Source organism: Natator depressus, chromosome 13 (assembly GCF_965152275.1).
Source record: "Natator depressus isolate rNatDep1 chromosome 13, rNatDep2.hap1, whole genome shotgun sequence".
NCBI classification, from domain to species: domain Eukaryota; kingdom Metazoa; phylum Chordata; order Testudines; family Cheloniidae; genus Natator; species Natator depressus.
In genome coordinates, this window is record NC_134246.1 from 13,284,415 (window position 1) to 13,304,508 (window position 20,094).

General features: G+C 41.2%; 1 protein-coding gene across 1 annotated transcript in view; it reads left to right on the plus strand.

The window, feature by feature from the left end:
* The first annotated feature begins 4,826 nt into the window (after window positions 1-4,826).
* Window positions 4,827-20,094, plus strand: part of LOC141997269 (uncharacterized) — a 63,042-nt gene continuing 47,774 nt past the window's right edge. Inside the window, exon 1 of the mRNA XM_074969570.1 lies at window positions 4,827-4,978. Coding sequence (XP_074825671.1) covers window positions 4,943-4,978 — 36 coding nt within the window. The 5' untranslated portion in view covers window positions 4,827-4,942. The remainder of the gene's footprint in view (window positions 4,979-20,094) is intronic.

Consider the following 20,094-nt stretch of genomic DNA (forward strand, 5'->3'; position numbering starts at 1 on the left):
ATTGGTGAGGCTTTTTACCAAACCTTGCCCAGGAAGTGGGGTGCAAGGTTTTGGGAAGTATTTTGGGGGGAAAGACGTGTTCAAACAGTTCTTCCCCAGTAACCAGTATTTGTTTGGTGGTGGTAGCGGCCAATCCAAGGACAAAAGGGTGGAATATTTTGTACCTTGGGGAAGTTTTGACCTAAGCTGGTAAAGATAAGCTTAGGAGGTTTTTCATGCAGGTCCCCACATCTGTACCCTAGAGTTCAGAGTGGGGGAGGAACCTTGACACCCTGTATGCCCCTCTTCAATCTTTGTATCTAAACTATTAAAATAAAGGAGTTACATATAATTTGTCAGCATTCTCAGCAAAGGGGCTGGGACTGAATGGACCTGCAGGCTGTACGACTGTCACCCCTAGAGATAACTGGTCTTACTCAGCCAAGCTCCACTGACCTCAAAGGAGCCATGCAGAATCTGACCTGGGGTGGCTCCAGATTGGGGACTGAGGCCACACAAGCAGGGAAGTGTGTGTGTGGAAGCTTACAGGGCCCATAGTACACTTGGTCTGTTTATAAAGGACATCAATCTCCCCCACTGCCAAGCTGGCAGCTTTAAAATAGCAACTAAAGATAAAAATTAAAACACGCCAAAAGCTTACAGATTTCAGTGAGTGGAGGTTTGAGTGGGAAGCAAGGTTCTACAGTGCTTAAGCAGCCCACTGAAATACAAAACTGTTCCAATGTTGTAAGCTTTATTATTTTTATTATTTATTATTTTATTTATTTTTTTACTGGTCTCCTTTTATATAAAGGTTTCTCAACTTGTCTTCTCATCTTGCCCTGAAGATCCATAACTGCACTAAATGTATCATTTTCCTCTTTTGATTGTTGCAGTTCAATGCAAAATCTCTGCTTTGGTGGCTGAACTGTACATGTCACTCTTTCACTGTGACACTCTCCTTTCCAATTCTTAACGTCATGGTGCTTCTTATCTATCTTAGTTAGTTCCCTGATGCACCCATTAGCTAAGGCTGAAGAATAGTATTTTCAATTGCAATATATTTCCTTTGGAATACATATGCCACCTCTTCTGATTCTTTCAGGGGAACTCAGCGAACGTTTCTTTTCTCTCTTTCCCTCAGAAAATTTACCTGCCTTCTTTTCCATTACACTCCATTTCTTCCCAGCTCTTTTTTCTTAGTTTACTATGATTTTGTCTCCCTACATCTTTCTTCCCATTGGTAGTCCTGGTACAGTTTCCATTGTACAAGGTTAAAAACAATAATAGTGCACGTAGCATCATTGGGAATTTTGGTCTTCTCTTTTCAGAGGCTGCTCTAAAGAAGAACACACCCAAGGTGTAGGATACACTTATTGAAAAGTTGATGGAGAATTAAAACAAGCAGGAAAGAAAGCTACCACTAGTGTATGATGCTTGTTCCTGGAATTTGTACTAGTGCCATGCATGGTAGGGTTGATAGGTGGTATTGTAATGCAAAGAATAAGTGAGAAAACCCAAAGCAAGAAGTTGATAAATACACTGCACACCTTGGGCCAGATTCACAAAAGGGACTTACGCATTACAATGCTGGGTGTAACTTAAGTCCCACCTCTCAAAGAAAGTTAGGTTCATAATTGCAGGTCTAACCTGTTCTACTTTGATTGGCATAGAGACTAGAGCCTAGCTCCTCTCCATCCCACAGGAGTGTCTCTACCACTGGGCTATACAGTTGCTCAGTCTCTAGCCCCTTGAATTATTTTATACAAAGTGGAACAGCTTCAAAAGCAGAGGATGAGAGCACTGTCCCAGGATTCCTCCTAGTCCAGTGTTTAGAACATTTACTGAGAAAGCAGAAGACCTGGGTTCGAGTTCTTGTGTCTCTCAAGCAGAGAGGGGAGATTTGAACCCAGGTGTCCCATTGTCATGAACTGAAGGCTCCAAGTGCCATTAGCTCCACTCATGCCCTATATTTATAGTTACTACTACTTGTATTGTCTCAGGGCCTCAACCTGCATAATTGAAATTAAGGGGAGTTTTTTGCCATTGGCTTCAGGGTAGGGGGCTAGGACTGAGATCTTATAACTCTATGCTATGGCTTCCTGCTGTTAGTGCTCCTGTGCTCAGGAAAACAGGACTCTGTACATTGTTTGTAAATAGTAAGTTTTCATCAAAGCATCAATTTATCCTCTTACAGATATTAACTGGCAGGGTCAAAAAGAGGTAACAATATTTTGTTATTGTATGCAGCACTGTGGGTGAGGTGCTTTCCAAACACATACAAAGACACTTCTTAGTTTGAGGAGCTCAGAGGCTAAGTCTGGACAGAAATTAGGGAACAACAATAAGCCATTTATATACAACTCAGCTAAGTTTACTGTAGCCAGAATGGCAGAAATGGGTTTTAAGAGGGACTTAATGGTGGATGGAGTAGGGGCCTTGTGGATAAGCCGGGTAGAAAGGCCGTTATTTTGTTAAAGAACAATCTCAACGAAACTGTAGAATCTTTTGAGGGAGGGGAAAGTGATGCAGTATATGATTCTATGATATTGCGTAAAATTTCCCTTTCCTCTGCTTGCACAGAGTCAGCACAATTCCTAAGCATCAGTTAAGTCTAAACTAAGCTGTGTTTAGTGATGGATTGTCCTTGTGGTGACTCTCTGGATTTCACCCATTGTGAAGAGTGGAGGAGTGTTAGGGCCACTTAAGCTGATCTAACTTCTGTCGCTCAGGGGTATGAAAAAGTCCCCACCCACCCATGAGCAACACAAGTTTCACGTTGTCCACACTGGTGCTATGTTGGCAGGAGATGCTCTCTCACCAAGGTAGTTTATGCTTCTTACTGAGGTGGACTAATTATGCTGACGGCATAGCGTGTCTTCACCAGATGCGCTACAGCGGTGCAGCTGCACCAATGCAGCTGCGCCCATGTAGCATTGTAGTGTAGACTTCCTACAGAATCAATTTGCCCCATCGACCTGTCATCCCTCCAGTCAGCCACTGCACTCTGAACTCCAAACGTGGTGTTGTCCTGCATGGAGGTGCAAGTCCCACCTCTTCATGAAGCTCTTGCTCATAAGTGAGATTGGAAGAGGAGTTTATTTAAATCAAGAGTGTTCCCATGTGTTTGCTGCAACCCACGATCCTGGCATATGTTTGAGTCAATTAACATAAGGCCTTGGGGAAAAAAATCACACGAGCAGTTATTAAAGGAAGGTGTAATTATCGACTTCAGATTAATTGAAAATGTTTGCTCTAAAAGTAGCAATTGAGCTCCATTCTGATTAATTGCTTTCTCACATATTATGAACGTTGCAAAAAGTGCTGTTCTGCAGACTGTAGAGGGAACATGTCTAATGATTCCACTGAATTTTTATAAAATAAACCCATAATTGTGCAATACTAAAATGTTCTGCAGTGCCATAATCAGATTATAGCCAAATTCCATGGGATTCCTTCATTCAAAAAGAAAATAGAAATTCTTCAGGAACTGGAAAGATTCTAAAGGGAAATCAGATGTCTAGATATTTAATTTTATGAATAATGTACTTTTTGAATTGAATGTATCAAAATGTTCCAACAAATCCCAAACAATTGTGTAAATATATTGTCCAAACTGTCACTTTTTAAAATAATAGACAGCTTTCACCCCATCACTTTGGATATCAGAGCAACATGGGTCAAAAGTGTTTGTGAAGAAAGAAAATCTTTTATTAAACTTTCAACAGAGCAGTGCTTGCCAGAGCTACTGAGTCAACAGCCCATGTCCAAGTTAATAGCCTTACTAAAACAAGGCCCTACGCTTTGTCTATTCAAATTAGGAAATTTGTTTTTAGCAACATTTATTTGCACCTCTATTATGCTTTTCCTCCAAGGATCTCCAAGTGTTGTACAGCCATCAAGCCTCACTGCAATGAGGAAGGTTTTCATTATTAGACAGGTTTCAGAGTAGCAGCTGTGTTAGTCTGTATCCGCAAAAAGAAAAGGAGTACTTGTGGCACCTTAGAGACTAACAAATTTATTTGAGCATAAGCTTTCGTGAGCTACAGCTCACTTCATCGGTTGCATCCTTTTCATTATTAAAGTTGCTCAGAAAAATTTTGATGAAACACATTTTGTCAGAAGTTGCCAATTTGTCAAAATTGAAATGTTTACGGAGTATGATTTTGATGAATTCCAGTGGATCCAACACAGGTTTTGGAAGCATGTGGAGGATGTGGGATCTAGGAAGAAAGCCTGCGCAGTGGGCTGCTGGGGAAATTAGGTTTTCAGGGTCCGCGGCTCTGGGGCAGCTGACCAGGATGACTGCTATGGGGTTGAGGATGCCAGGGCTTTTAGGGTCCACAGCCACCCACCTCAGAGTGAGGGACTGTAGGGCTTCTACACTTGATCAAAGGTAGTACATGTACATCTACCTGAGCTGGAAATTACAGCTTCAGTGTAGGTGCATTTGTGCCCTTGCCCAGTATACACATGCTCAAGTTGCAGTTTGAACACATGCACTTAGGGTTGCTGGGTATGCACTGAACCATACTTATGAAAGTCCAGTCCCGATGGCAGTAACATTTAAAATTTCTTTGGAAGATTTTATTGTATTTAGTTCTGAACATTGTTTTAGCAACGTACGTGCTTTGAGTTCACATGGAATCAGTGTCTAATAATAGAGTATAATTCACTGATTTCAGGAAGTAACTAAAAGATAAGTATCAATTCAAGAGAAAGCAAACAATCAACTTCTACTTTTTCTCTTCTCACAGAGCAGGCTTGCCATAAGGAAGCACTGCACCATTCTAGTTTCTGTGAGGTCTCAGTGTACAAGGAAGTAACTGTTAATAATCAACACTCGCTGCAAGATTGAGAGAGTGAGAGAGAGCTGTGCTGCTGTAAAGCAGGTGTGCTTCATGAATAAACTATAGTGTGTAACCCTCTGGGTACTGATGAAACAAATAGAAGTTTCACAGCCATGGATAATACAAGAACTCAAGACATTATTCCACAGGTAAAGGCAGAAATTGTTATTGCTTATGCAAAAGTTGCGTTTGTCGTGCATAACTGAAGAGACAGCCTTGCAAAAACTGAGAACAACTTTGTATTGTGTTGGCAGGGAATTTGCAGTAGGACTGTTTAGCTTCATTGATTAGCATGTGATACCAACCTTCACTGCTTAATATGTAATATTAGAGACTGTATGCATTAGGGGTAGTAAGTATGTAACACCTGTCACAGGAACTCTGCTTCTTTAATATTAAAGTAAATAAGTAACTTTCTATTGCTATAAAAATAGCTGTTAAATGTAATGAACATTGTGCAAACAGAGAAAGATTCTCGACCAAATCAGTTCTTTGGAAGATTCCTTGTTAATATAGAACCCGTAGGATATTTTCACTAAAGACCGTATACAGAGAAAGTGGGTCATATGAATCAAAGTGGTTCGTGTTGAAAGTGGATAAGCTCCCTCAATACCAGAGTCCTACCTGATGTAAGTGGCTGCAAATCCACCAAAGGCAAAGAGGTTTCACCACTGACACCAGGTTTGAATTATCCCATAGTGTCTGCCAGATATATATCTTTGTAGCATAATATTGGGTTCAGAAAGTGATGTTATAGTTACAAGAACTTGCATGCTTAATTGGATTGGGCCCAGATTCAGATCCAGGCCATAAATGGCCAGTGGAGAATTACCCTTGTGGAGAGGGACAGTGATGGTTTATCATCATGGGGGTTTCCTGGTTTAAAGAGCATGTTGGGGGAGGGGATGGGTGTATCAGTAGCATGTTGGAGTGGAGCTATACCAGCCCTCCACTGGCATAAATTAGAGGAAGTAGCTGCTAGGCTGAGTCGGGGCCAGCACAAAATCAGAAGTCTGAGTCCTGTTGTGAAGCTAGTTCATCTTCCACTGGGAAACATGAGAAGTTCCTTGGATAGGCTTACTAAAAAACAAATCGCATTAGGCAGAATGGAGTGAAGACTCCCTTTATTGCTCATTTGGCTCATGGGAGAGAACGAGAGGCAGAGGATTAAATTCTGACCTCAGTTACACCCACACAATATCATCAGTGTCACTGAGGGCAGAGTCTGGTCCTCAAAGCTTTTGCAGAGGGATGTGTACTTGATCAACCAAAGGCTGAGCTATTCAGCTTTGCAGATGTCAGTTGTTGCACACTAAGGCCTGATCTACAATAGAACATTAGGTTGGTTTAACTATGTTGGTCAGGGGTGTGAAAAATCCACACCCTTGAGTGGTGTAGCTAAGTCCCTGTGTGGACAGCGGTAGGTTGATGGAAGAACTCTTCTGTCAACCTGGCTACTGCCTTCCCAGGAGGTGGCCTACCTACACTGATCGACATACTTCCTGTCGATGTAGGTAGTGGCTACACTGAAGCGCTACTGCAGCACAGCTGTGCCACTGTAGTGTTTTAATTGTAGACAAGCCCTAAGAAATAACACCTCAACTTTAGTAATATTGCATGTCCCATCCTGCACTGCTCAGCGTAACAATGTGCTGAAGCTTCAGGCTTCGTCGATGTCAAGAACGTGCAAATCGAATCTTAGCAACGTTCTCTCTCTTCACTGTCTACCATCTGTGTGGTGTTGCTCAGCACTGTATATCTATGCAGCATTATGGAGCAAGTGGGAGTCAGCCTGCCAGCCTGGATCAATAGATTTGGGCTAGCAGGGCTCCTTACTAGCACTCTAAAAATAGCTGTGTAAAGAGCACTTTGAAGTTGCAGCTACCAGCTAGAGCTGGAGTTTGGGCTCCGAAGTCCAAGGAGAGGGGTGGGCTCCAGCCCGAGCTGCAACTTCAAATTGCTGTCTGTATAGCTGTTTTTAAGAGCACTTGCCTGAGCCCTGTGAGCCTGAGTACATAGGTGCTGGAACTAGGGATGCTGAGGGTGCTGCAACACTCCCTGGCTTGAAGTGGTTTTCGTTATATACAGGGTTTACAGTTTTGTTAAATGGCTTTCAGCACTCTCACTTACTCACTATAAATATTGTTCCAGCACCTCTGCGTGAATCTGTTCACCTGGACTGAGAGGTTGCTCTGGTGCTGTGCAGGCTTTCCCTCAGAGGCCAGAGTAGTATCTTGTGAATCATTAACAGCATTTCTTGCAGCATCTAATATGGGAAGAGTGGAGGGCAAAGAGTGGACATGCAAATACCCTGATGCTTAATACAAGTCAGGGTTTGCATGCACACATAGTTATGCAAGTGCATAAATCCCAACTTGTGTACTTGTGCATAAAACAAACCTGCAAAAACGCACAAGCCTTTTTTGTACAATTGTTTGAAAATTTGGCCCTAAATCTCCCTTAAGGGCTCTCATGTAAGTGTTAACTCTACCTGTCTTGTGAGAGCTGATAGGATCACATTGCTAGGTGGCATGATTTTAGGTCAAATATTCCCCTACTGCCTACACACCCTGTTTTGCTTTAATTTACCACTTTAAAGTACCATATGCCCAAGGCTTCCCCACACAATTTTTGTTAGATCTTTAGTTAAAGACCATTTCTCTTACTTGATTGTTGGGTGTGTGGGGTTTTTTTTGCTGGTCCTTTGCAAGATTGCTTAAGGCACGTTTTTACTGTATACTTATCAAGGGATCAATTTTATTTAAATAAGGCCAAATGAATCCATATCTTATGATATGCATACTCATGCACATGTACCTGGCCTCTGGAGTAGTGCTGGTAGCTTGAAAGATAGACTATTTTCATTAGAATCCCATTCAGCATTCTGTTGTCATCCTGCTCAGTTGGGACTTCTAATCACCTACTACATGACCAGAGATGGTGATGCAGCACCGCCAACTCTTTACAGTTAACTGCTACCGAATGTCAAACATAGCACAGGGTAAAACAATTTTTCTGCTCCCTCTGGTTTTGTTCAGATTCATTAATGTTTGCAAGGCACTTTGAGATTGTTGGATGAAAGTTACTGTTTCAGTGTGAAATGTTTTGGGTTTCCATCTGCATTTAAACACCAAACCTCCTGCAGACATGATAACAAATCTACTTGGAAATGGTTTGTCATATGGCCCACCTCAACCTCCTTTTCTCTCATATTAAAAGATAGTGACGTTGGATTCCTTGAGCATGATTAAAAGAAGAATAATTGTGAATGTTGCATTTCCATGCACCTGCTATTCAACATGAAGGATAAGGTAGTGAAGAAACCCTTTGGGCAAGCTAGAGATAAAAGTACAGATTAACATGTGTGGGAATTCCTGAAGCCTCCTGCACTGAGCCCTTTGGAGCCGTCTCAAGAGACTTATTAATGGACCGTGTTTTGTCCACAGCATTGTACAAGATCCTGAAATTTGGATCCCAATGAGCATAGCACAGGTGTCGTAGAAGGGAAATGCCAGTGGTTTAAAATTAGGAAAGGGCCAAATCAAATAGCAGAAACCAGATAACCCTCGTGAAATGACCCTGAGAAAGCTTATACTACTGCACTTTATGGCTATTTCTAGTTTACTTGCAGGGAAGCAGTAAAAGCATAACTAATATGCATAATTTGTGATAATATGATTGAAATGCAAAAGCAGAACAGCAGAGAGAAAAACTCCTTCTCCTTTTCTGAAATAATAAATGAGAGAAACATTTTATTTAAGACAATTATCAATTAATAAACCAAATCCTGTCAATGTGTCATTCAGAATGAACAGGTTGGCCAGAAATTCTTTCCCAGCTTTCTTCTCACCCATAGTTTGGTGGATGGATAGGGAATATTGGTAAAATAACAGAAGATCTTTAAAGAGGGACCACCCCATAACTGGAATTACATTGACTCTGAATAATCAGTGACATAACTTTGTCAAAACACTTGACTCAGAGTAAAGGGAACGAGATAGCACTGGGCAGGCATGTTGTAGAGCTACAATCTAGTCTTATGTCAATAAAATGAGGCATTTGAGAGGAGAAACTCACAAGGCCAGAACTAAGAACTAGTCCCCAAATTTGTCAACAGCAACAGATCAGTTGATAACCTTAACTCCTTGGGCCTTGTCTTGACTAGGATTTAAAGGTAAGTTATTAGAACAAATGGGTAGCATATTCTAACATGCTCTAAAACTCCTGGAGACAAGGGAGTATTGACTTTAAAATATGCTAAACTGGTTGAGTTATAGCCTAGACTTCAGTCAACCATATCTGAAAGTCTCCTTTGCCTTATATATGTTAGACTATGGGATCATGTTAACTAATGTGCTAGAATGTGTTAACTAGAATGTGTTAACTAATATGCTCCAATAACACACCCTTAAATTTCAGTTAAGAAAACCCCCTGGTTTGACCAGCTTTTCAGAGGTCTGGCACCTGGCAACCAGATTCTTCCCTGATGTGTATCCTTGCTTTATCAAGATATGATAGAATGAGATGTGATTGCACACAAACTTACAAACAGAAATACTCATAAATTTCTCCAGAATAATTAGATGTCACTGCATAATAGCCTAGTAATCATTGTTCCATCACAGAACTAAGTGGACTATCATGTTAATAAGCAAATATGATAATCTCTATAGTTCTTATCACTGTGGATTATTTTAATTACTGTAATTAAAAGACATAGGGCATTATTACTTTAGTAATGAACTGATGTAGTGAAATATCAACCACTTTCTATAATATTTTTTTCAGTCCATTAAGTAGTAAAAATTGAAAGTTGCACCTGGGATCTATGCAACTGTATAGAGAAAATTAAAAGTAAGTTTGTTCATACCTCCTATGCACTGTTTTGAAATCATAGGTCTGGTCTACACTAACGAGGTAAGTTGATCTAAGCTATGCTAGTTAGGTTACGTAAGATATGTAACTTAAGTCAACGTAGCTTAGATCGATTTACAGTGGTGTCTACACTATCCTATGTGGATTGGAGACACCCTCCTGCCAATATAGCTTCCGCCTTTCGGGGAGGTGGAGTATTGAAATCGACAGGAGAGCACTATCCCATTGACTTTTCGGGTCTTTACCAGACCAGCTAAATCGATGCCCGCTCCAACGATTGCAGCAGTGCCAATTTAGCCCGTAGTGAAGATAAGCCCATACAATACCCTTTAAAATATGCAGGACACATACATCTTTTTCTTATTATTTCTATTGCGATAGTGCTTAAGGACCCAAACTTTGATTTAAGCCCCATTATACTAGGTGCTATGCAAACAAACAACACAGACACAAACTGAAGGCACTGTATGGTGGGACTTTCAAAAGTACTCAGCATTGGCTTAACTCCACTCCCATTGAAATCAATGGGAGTTTTACCTTCAAACTAGTTAAAAGCCCATGATGTCGTTTGGGTGTAATTTGTAAAGGGTAAAAAAAAAAAAAAAGCCCCAAATGGCTGAGAACATAAATATTGGGTGGTAACAGACCATGAATTCCAGTGATGATTGAAACTGTTGATATTCTGAACAAAGAGAGCTCTGAACCATGCTTGTAACTGCTTTCATCACTTGACACTGACTCAGACATTCCAGGCTTCAAGAGTGACACACACAAAGCCAGACTGACAATCTTGGAATCCTATAATATAGATTCAGTGGGAGCAGTTAGACTATTGCTGAGTGGTTTTTTGAAAATTCCACCTTAGTGTCTAGTTTAAAGACAATCTACATCCATTTGGTTAAACCAGATGTCATGCATGCAGCATATCCCAACAGTCTGGAAACATACAGCAAAGTAAGAAGCTCTTTTCACCTTGAACAAACTTTCAAATGTTTGGGTTTTGTTTGATTTAAGCTTTTACCGATAGTTTGTGATTCTGAAGAAAGGCAAAGAGAATGTAAGTCACTTTCCAACCTGTTTTAATAATGGTTTATAGGTGGAGTGTGAAACAAAACTGAGTTAGCCCAGATTTCTCTGCTGAATGTTCCAACTAACGTACGTGTGTGTGTGTGTATGTGTGGCATAGAAACTGCTATTAAAGCGGGCTGGAAATTGGTTCACATTGGGAACCCCTACTGCCATGCTATCCATTGTTATCAAGATGGCTGCCTTCAGCGCTTGGCTTGGTAGTGTCAATTGCAATTAAAAACTTTAAACAAATGTTTTCACAACCCGTTCACAGTGGCCTTCTGACCAAACATTTTGGTGGCCTGAGCCAAGGGGATGCAGTTGTCTTTTAAGTCATGGCACTGGCTTCAGGAACAAAGAGATTGTAGCTGATCCCACAGCAGGCTGTCACTGTGAGTGCTGTGGTGCGCCAGCATGAACATGAAATGAATGAATAGCTCAGCACTAAAAATTCTATGGAAACTTACAACCAAGGGTTACAGCTACAGGCCATATAGAAATAAACTCTGCCTCTAATGGCAGACACCTAAGAAACAACTGGAGCATAAGTAATCAAGGCAAATTCAAAGGCAACTGATATATCCTGTCTAATTTTAAGCTTGATGTAAGCCAGTGTGACTCCAGTCAAATCTATGGATTTTCAGTTGCTGACACCAGTGTTCGAATTTGCTGATGGCTCATATCTCTTTGTTTTTGTAAGCAATTGAACTGATATTTGGGGGTGGAGAGGGGAATGACAAAAGAGAGGAGTTACTCCATTCAGAGGCCATGGTAAGTTTCTCTGTGAAGAAATACGTGTAAAAATTACTCCTCAGTGCTCCTGGAGAGCACGTCATAAAACCTCTGTGTTGGCCTAATCTCTCAAGAGCTAATAGATGACTGACACTTAATGGACATGAGCAGAAAAGTAAGCTGACCATTAATGTGGTGCTATCTGGTCTCTAACGAGCACTTGGGAGAGTGCACCTGAGCCTCCTCCCTATCCTCTTTCTCAACCTCCAGGAAGTGGAAGAATTTTTGAGGGAAGCCAATTTAACCAGAGTGCAAAGCGGGGTTGTCTGGGGTTCTGCACATCAAAATGCATTTTTTTTTTCAAAAGTTGTGGCGCCCCTCCCCTGCCTCGCATTGCCCAGGCCATTTTTCATGCCATCTCAAACATGATCCATATTGTGTGAAGTTAGAGTCCATGAAACGTCAGCATATTTCTTATGTTGAGCTCCCTTGCTGCAAAGGGCTTCTCTCTCTGGGTTTTGCACTTGATCATAACAGTAATGCTGAGGCTGTGTAATAACCAACCAAGCACTGTCAGTTCTGAGGAAGAAGCATATGCTCCCTTTTAACGAGGGATTTTTAAAGAACATCCTTCTTTCTGGGCTTTGAGAGCTTGCTGCAGTCAAAGGCTTTGTTATCTTTGTTTACCTGATTATCTGCCAGGCAGTTTTCCTAGAAGCGCCTCATTGGAAAAAGTAATGAGACTGTCTATCCTGCATGTTCAGATTTTGGCCTTAATATGCAAAATAAATATGCAAAAGCTATAACAAATAAATTGTGTGTGTGTATAACATGCACATGCACAAATAGTATGGCAAGCAAAGGTAACAATAGGTGAAGGCACAGAGCAAAATCAGTAAGGGAGCTATCATCCTAAGGCTTCCATTGGGCTTTCCCAGTGCGGATTTATAAGGGTCTGTTTATACGAAGAAAGTGACCCAATGGTGACAAAAGGAATCCAGAATGTTACTTCCTAGCCCTTATTGAATTGTTGTTTCAGCAGGAGTCCACCGTGTTTTCTGGGAGTTGAAAATGGTTTGGTCCTGTCTATCCAAGTGGCCAATTGTAATCAACCCTAGCTGATATCAGAGCAAAGGGGCCCTTTTCCTAGTACAGGGGCTACTTTATGCTTATGCAGTTACTTAATGTGACTACTCACTTGCATAAAGTTTACTTGAATGGGACTGCTTGCATAAGTATAGCTATTCACATACTTAAGTGTTTGCATGATTGGGGCTTTAGACTGTAAGCTTCTCAGAGTAGGGACTGTGGGCTGGATTTATAATGGAATTGATGTGCCTAAAGATGCATATGCATTTACTAAAGTGCCTAAGTAGTTGTGTGGCTATCTCCCATTGATCCCACTAGGCACCTATTTTTCATCTTAAGGTGCCTAAATACCTTTGGAAATCTGACCCTGTGAATTGTTGTCTTTTAAGTACCATACACCTTTATGCCACGAAAGGAAAAAATTATAATAATATATCCTTGGGCCTCTTGCTCCTATTGAGGCCAATGGCAAAGCTTCCAGGGACTCCAGTGGGAGTGGAATATATTTTGATGAATATCTTCTATGAATAAATGTTGACAGATATTATTCAGCCAGTTGAAAAGCTGGTCAAATAATGCAAAGTATTATTAGACAATTTATTTGAGGAATAGACGCATTGTTCAAAAAATAACATTTGACCAGCTCCTCAAATGTTTACAGAAGACAGTGGTGCCAGTGAGGAATATCCCATTAATCATCAGTACTGATATTCATTGTAAATTAAGCTAGCTCAGAAATGGATGGATTTCAAATATCCCCTACTCATAAAAGCCAGAAATGAATGTGTAGGGGCAGAGGGATGGATGCTCTGCACCAGATTGAGAACTGGAGTAAGTGTGTGCTACTTAACTGATAACAGTGGAATTGAACCCCTATCCACCAGCTCTGAATTTGGCCATATGTGCATAAATTCACTTAAATACCATCTCTGATTCCCCAGCAGAATGGAGTGCAACATATTACGGTGAGGTCTGGAAATGCCTAGGCTTCTTTGCCACAAACTAAGCCAGCTCCCTTAAAAAGCATACTGAAACAAGCTATTCTTTTTTGTTAAAGGCATAGGCTGGAACACAGAAGCTGCTACGATAAATTTCATCACAAGTCAATAACTGCACTACATCTTGGCATTTATTTTTAAGTTTGCCCACTAAACCTGTTTTGCAGAAGGCCCTGTAGCTAGAAGGCATTGAGTCAACAGGAAATCCCCTAAAGGCTTTACCTCAAAGTCACTTTATCCTGCTTTGCCAGATAAGAGCAGACCCTTTTATTGTTTCTTTAAGATTCAGTTTTGAAGCACCAGACCTTAAAACGAATGAAAGTGCAACTAGATGCTGGATATAAAGAATCAGGCTGATGTGCTCAGATAATTTTCCTTCCCGTATTTATTTCATTTTCCAAGATTGGGATTTTCTTTTCCCTTGTAATGGCAAATTTTGAGAATCCAAGAAATTATCCAGATGTAAGGCTCCACTTTAATTTCTTATTAGTAAAATTAGAAATGTTACCCATCTTGCTATTTCCTCTCCCCTTACCAAGCGGTGGCAGCATCCCCGGCTGCTGTACAGGTACAATTGCAGGACGTTCTCCTTAGGTATTAATACCTCTTACAGAAGTTGGTCCAGTAAAAGATATTACCTCACCTTGTCTCAGGCAGCACTGACACTCAATCAAACTTCCACTCAGAAATTCATGGGATGTGAACAGGGGCCCTGGAACAATTTGTAGAGTGGGGGTGCCGAAAGCCATTGAACCAAACTATAAACCCTGTATATGATGGAAACCACTTCAAGCCGGGGGTGTGTGGCAGCACCCCCAGCAGACCTATTTCCAGCACCTAAGTGTGTAAGGGACAATATGGAGGGCATTCATCCCTAAAGCACTGATCCTGTTGAGCACCAGAAAGAGAGGCTTATATTTAGTCCCAAGAATAGGGAACAAGTTCTCAGAGTCAGTGCTGCCCTTTTCTGGAGGCCCCTGCAGCCAAGGGTCACTTGTTTTGGTCCTCTTCCTTTGTGTAAATGAAGAGGAGAATGTTGCTCTCAGCCCATAATCAAGGCAGCAAAATCTCTCGTTGATAACAATCCACGTTTTCCCTGGATTAGAATTAAAGTTTGGTCTGTTTATATGGAGAACAGGATTTGGTTTCACATTGAAAATGATGTGGCTCAGTGCGTGCATGTGATTTTCAGCTAACTAAACTTGAAAGGATACCTTACTGTGGGTATCCCCATTGATTGTAGTAAATTAACTGAGATCACACACATTTGACTAAACCCATCAATTAGCTGGACAGGTTCTTTGCTGCACAACCTACTGTGTTTTGCATTGGTGTTGGTATGGCAAATAATCTACAGGTCTGGATATTTTCTTTGTCAGATTGCCCCACTTTTGTTATGATCCAAATACTGGCCTGGTGAGATGGGATTTCACATGGAATGAAATAACCTGAGCATCAGACCTTGCTTGGAATGTCCCTAAGGGGAACTAGTGTCGGTTACCCTTTGCATTTTGCCTGTGGGTACATAGCAAATGCCCATTGTTTATAACTAAATGAATGTTACAGATTAGAGATGAAAAAAGTTATAGGTCACTTAGTCCATTTTATTCCCAGATTGTTTTATAGTTGTGTATATTTTCTGTTGCTTTCTTCAATCTAATTTTACATGACAAGTAAAAGGACTAAACTTCTTCTCTTCAGTGTATCCATATAAGGTCTGAAAAGATTCAAGTAAAGAATGGGAGAATGATGGAAAATCCTGCAAGAGGTCATCTAGGGCTATCCATGCCAGCTGCCCAGAGAAAGCAAGGGATCACAAAACCCACCATTACAAAGATCCATTATCACCATATCCAAGTAGCATATAAGCACATTATCCACCATTCCAACCTGTAGGCAGAAGTACTGGATACATGACGAGTTCCTGCACCCTTTCCTCAATTGTGAGAGTGGATTTTACTTTCAAATCACCCTAAGTCTTTAAACACATTAATAATAAATATCTAGCTCTTATATAGCACTTTTCAGTAGGATATCTCAAAACATGTCACAAACTTTTAATGTATTTACCCTCACAAAACCCTGTGAGGTACAGAAGAATGATCATCACCCCCATTTTTGTAGATGAGGAACAGGGTGGTTAAGTGACTTGCCCAAAGTCATGCAGGAAGTCTGTTGCAGAGCAAGGGAATTGAACACAGGTGTCCCAAGTCCTATGCTATGGCTCTAACCACTGGACCATCCTTCAGGTAGACGATGTAGTGAACAAGCAACCTTAACCTGGCAGTAGCAGGCATATGTTATTAGTGGAATTATTATTTATTTCCATAATGTGTATTTTATATCATAAATACAGTTTAATTTTTCTTTTCAAGCTGCTTTGTTGCCCAATGTTGTATTAGAATGTTCCTTCCGGTTGCACCAGTCACATTCTGTTAGACAATATCAAACAATCTGACTTGGTGACATTTAGTGGTTAATTTGAGGAAAGCTGTGTTGTTTTTAAGAAAATGACTCCCCTCCCAAACAAATAAAAGCGTGAATATTACAGAAGTTGTGACATGATGAGAGAAAAGCCTCTTTCAGTACTAAACCTTAAAGGTCAGGATCTGCTACTCAAGTCTTGTTTGCAAGTAAAATAGCATGCTACCATGTGGCTGTCAAAAACCTCAACAACCCAGACAGATTTCTGACAAATAATTCTGACAGATCTCACCAACTGAAAAGTTCCCTTGTTTCCTCTTTTGTCTTTAAAACATTTCCCCCCATTGACAGTTACAATGGGAGCAAAGTAATGGCATTAGAAATTATCATGCTATTAAAAAGAACTGTAACAAGCATTATATTTTGTGCTTTCTGGGGAATTTGTGAAATGGCAGCAGCCTACCTGAGCAATTAGTAATTTGAAACTTCTGACTCGCTAAACCGCTTGCTTCTCTATTGCAACCATTAGTCTTTGTGCATTACTAAGAAAATAAAAGACGTTCTATGTTGTTCTCATGTCTTAGGGGCTCAGTTTTCCTAATTTAAAGAAGACTTTCATCAGCGAAATGTAACTGGCGAGACAAAACGCAGAGCTGGATTTTTGTATGCACGAATGTCGCTCTTTTCTGTATACCCCGTTTAAGTGAGAAAGTACCCCAATGCATGCACACAGATTAGGATTTACACACATGCATTGTACAGGCATACAACATGGTTATATGCACAAATCCAGACCAGTGCGAATATATTAAGGTATTTGTCCACTTAAACTGGGATTTGAACAAGTGAGGTGAAATCCTGCCACTGTTGAAGTCAATGAGAGTTGTGTCATTGACTAGAATAAGGCCAGGATATTACCTTTGGACTATATACGGTATTTCATTCCTGTGCAAAATTTTTGCACCTTTTTCTCACAATAATTTTGGTCACATTAAGCACCTCCTTATAGGGAGATGGTTTGCTTTGCAAATGGGATATGGTAGTTAAAAGTTGGCAGCATTTAGCCTTAAGGAAACCATTTTTAAAAATTCAAATATATGCAAATTCCTGTTTGTTTACATTGAAACTGTTCAGTGGGGGGATCATATTGTTTAGAGATAATTGTATATGTACCATTTAAAATTCAAATACACAATGTGGAGGTTATTGTAAGAACCGTATGTGCCTCAGCAGATATGAAAGAATTATCATGCTTTTATTCACTCCTCACAGTTCGTATTACTATTTGGAGCTGTGCCATAAGATACCTTTGCATTTAGCATGAAAAATGCCAAGGTCTTAGAAGAAAAGAACTATGCATTAGTTTTATTTACTCTCTCTCTACAATACCTGTTGATCCAGAAGCTGATTTACATGCTACAAATTCAGTAATGCTAAGGGTGATTAACATAAGGTATGTCTCCATTACATGCTTTTTTTAGCGGCATGTAGTGTACGTACGCATGTAGCTTCCCAGCATGGATATAAATAGCATCGCAGCTTAGGCAGGTAAAGACACGCCTGAAGAGAGTCAGTATGTAAGCAAATACATACCTTTCATGACACTCTATTTGCCCAAGATGGGCCTCTCGGTCTACATGGCTATTTTTAACAGTGTCGTGTCTGGCTCTCTCCCCACTGCCGAAGCCTTTCTCCACCGTAAGAAAAGCCTCTGGTGGGGAAAGCTGGAGCCCTTTCCCACAACAGAGAGAGACTCTAGCAATGGGAGAAAGCTCTTGAAGGGGGTTTCTCTGACACATGTAGTTACACGCCACAGTGTGGACAAGGCCTGCTTTTCACTGCAGCATGGAGCTAAACGTACATTGCAGTCACCATCAGTATGTAATAGCCAGAGTGTGGCAGCCCATGCATAACAGGAGCAGAGATGGACATCTGTCACGTGACAGGGCATTGACCTGTTATAACCTAGGTCCATGTCAGATGGCTAGGGCTGCGAAATAAAAAACAAAAACAAAACCCAGACACCTAACACCAGTGGTGGACAACCTGCAGCCCACGGGTCGCACGCAGCCTATCAGGGTAATCCGCTGGTGGGCCAAGAGACAGTTTGTTTACATTGACCGTCTGAAAGCAGGGCTGGCCGCAGCTCCCAGTGGCCGCGGTTCGCTATTCCTGGCCAATGGGAGCTGTGAGAAGCAGTGTGAGCTGCATGGACGTGCTAGCCACCGCTTCCCGCAGCTCCTATTGGCCGTGAACTGTGAACCGCGGCCACTGGGAGCTGCGGCCGGCCATGCCTGCTGACAGTCAATGTAAACAAACTGTCTTGTGACCCGACAGCGGAGTACCCTGATGGGCCGCGTATGGCCTGCTGGCTGCAGGTTGCCCGCCACTGCCTTACACAGTGTCAGAAGAAAACTGAGGGGGGGATTCTTACTTCCCACTCTGCCCCTATACTTAGCTATAAAGGCCTGGGGGAGAACTTCCCCACTGCAGATGTTGTATTGGACTGTATATACTGGACCCTCACAAGACTCAGGGATGGGACTTTAGTTTGTGGCACTATGGTCTTTTGGCTTATGCTGCAAGGGGAAACAGTTGTAATTTAGCAGCCCCTGCAAAGTGCTGCTTTGGCCCCAAGAACAGCCAGAACTGGAAGTGCCCCTGCCTTGGGCTGTGCCTTCTGTCCAGCACCTGGAGGCCTCACACAGAATCCCAAAAACTTGAACAAAGGAATCCTTGGGAGGGATCCTGGCAGGGAAGAGGAAGAAGTGACTGCTGTTTTCCTAACTCTTCCTGAAAGCAAGCAATATTTGGAGAGAAATTGGAGAGTGAAACCCTCCATGCTGCTGTGGCAGAGTCAGACCTCCTGGAGACGTACAGTATGCTCCAATGGGAGTATAAAGGAAACAGCAAACTGCAGTTGGAATTATCAACTTTACTCCCCTCCTTCTTTCTCTCTCTAGCAACTCTGATGAGACTTCAAGTATTTGTTGTCCTTTAAAGGAACACTGTCAAGATAAAAGTTGTATTCAGAAACAAAATCCTTACCTGAGCTATTAATAATCCCCTAGAATTTTAAATAGCAAATTCACTTAAGCTGTTTGTTTGCCTTTTGCATTTCATTTAGTTTGGATAATGACCCGATCAGTTTTAATTCCTGGGTACCTGCTGTAGCACAATGTCATTGTGTCTGAGTTTCCAGCATGTCAGGAAAATGCTTTAACTGAAGAGGAAAAAACAGCTGTGTGGGAGGGAGGTGGGGGCGAACTACTCCACAGTGCCTCTCAAATCTAAATAGATCTCTCCTGGGGCTTCCTCGTACTTGTTAGTTTGACCACTAGCCCAGATTTTTAAAGATAATTAGGCATCGCTAAGTGTTGCAAGGCCTAATTTAGAAGCCTAATCACTTTTGAAAATGAGACTCAGGCTAGTCAGTTAGGTCTTGTAATGCTGAGCAGAGCAATGCCTAAATATCTTTACAAATCTGGGCCTAATTGTCTGGCGTTAGAAAGCAATTTCCCCCCATGTATGTGCTGTTGCATATACTTTCTCCTGGAGAGAGGATACTGGACCAGATCAACCACTGGTCTGATCTGACATGGCAATTGTACATGCTGCTACAAAGAGAAATGAAGTCCGTGAAAGTGCTTTGCTAACAACATAAGCTATTGTAGTTTAAGGTGTCTGTTTACTCCAATTTCCTTTTTTGCCTTGCTTGAGTTTTATCTGATAGTAAAGCGTCCATTAGGTTCATTTAAAAGCAATTTTATTTATGTTTAGACTTATTAACAATGTTACCTTTTGTTTATGTACAACTGCACAGTGCTTTGCTGTTAACATATTTTGACAAGTTTCAGTGACAGTTAGAGCTGGTGATACACAGCTCAAACTCTTTTTTTCCATCCCCCCTGCAAATTTCTGATTTGCTTTCACACTGTTAGTATGCAATACTCTGCACCATGGCTAAGACACAGGCATGCACATAAAACTAATATTCTCACCTCTTGCTAAATTTTATAAGTTTAAAAAAAAATTCTTCCCAGCAATTTCAGCTCCAAATACAACCAACCCTGTATTCT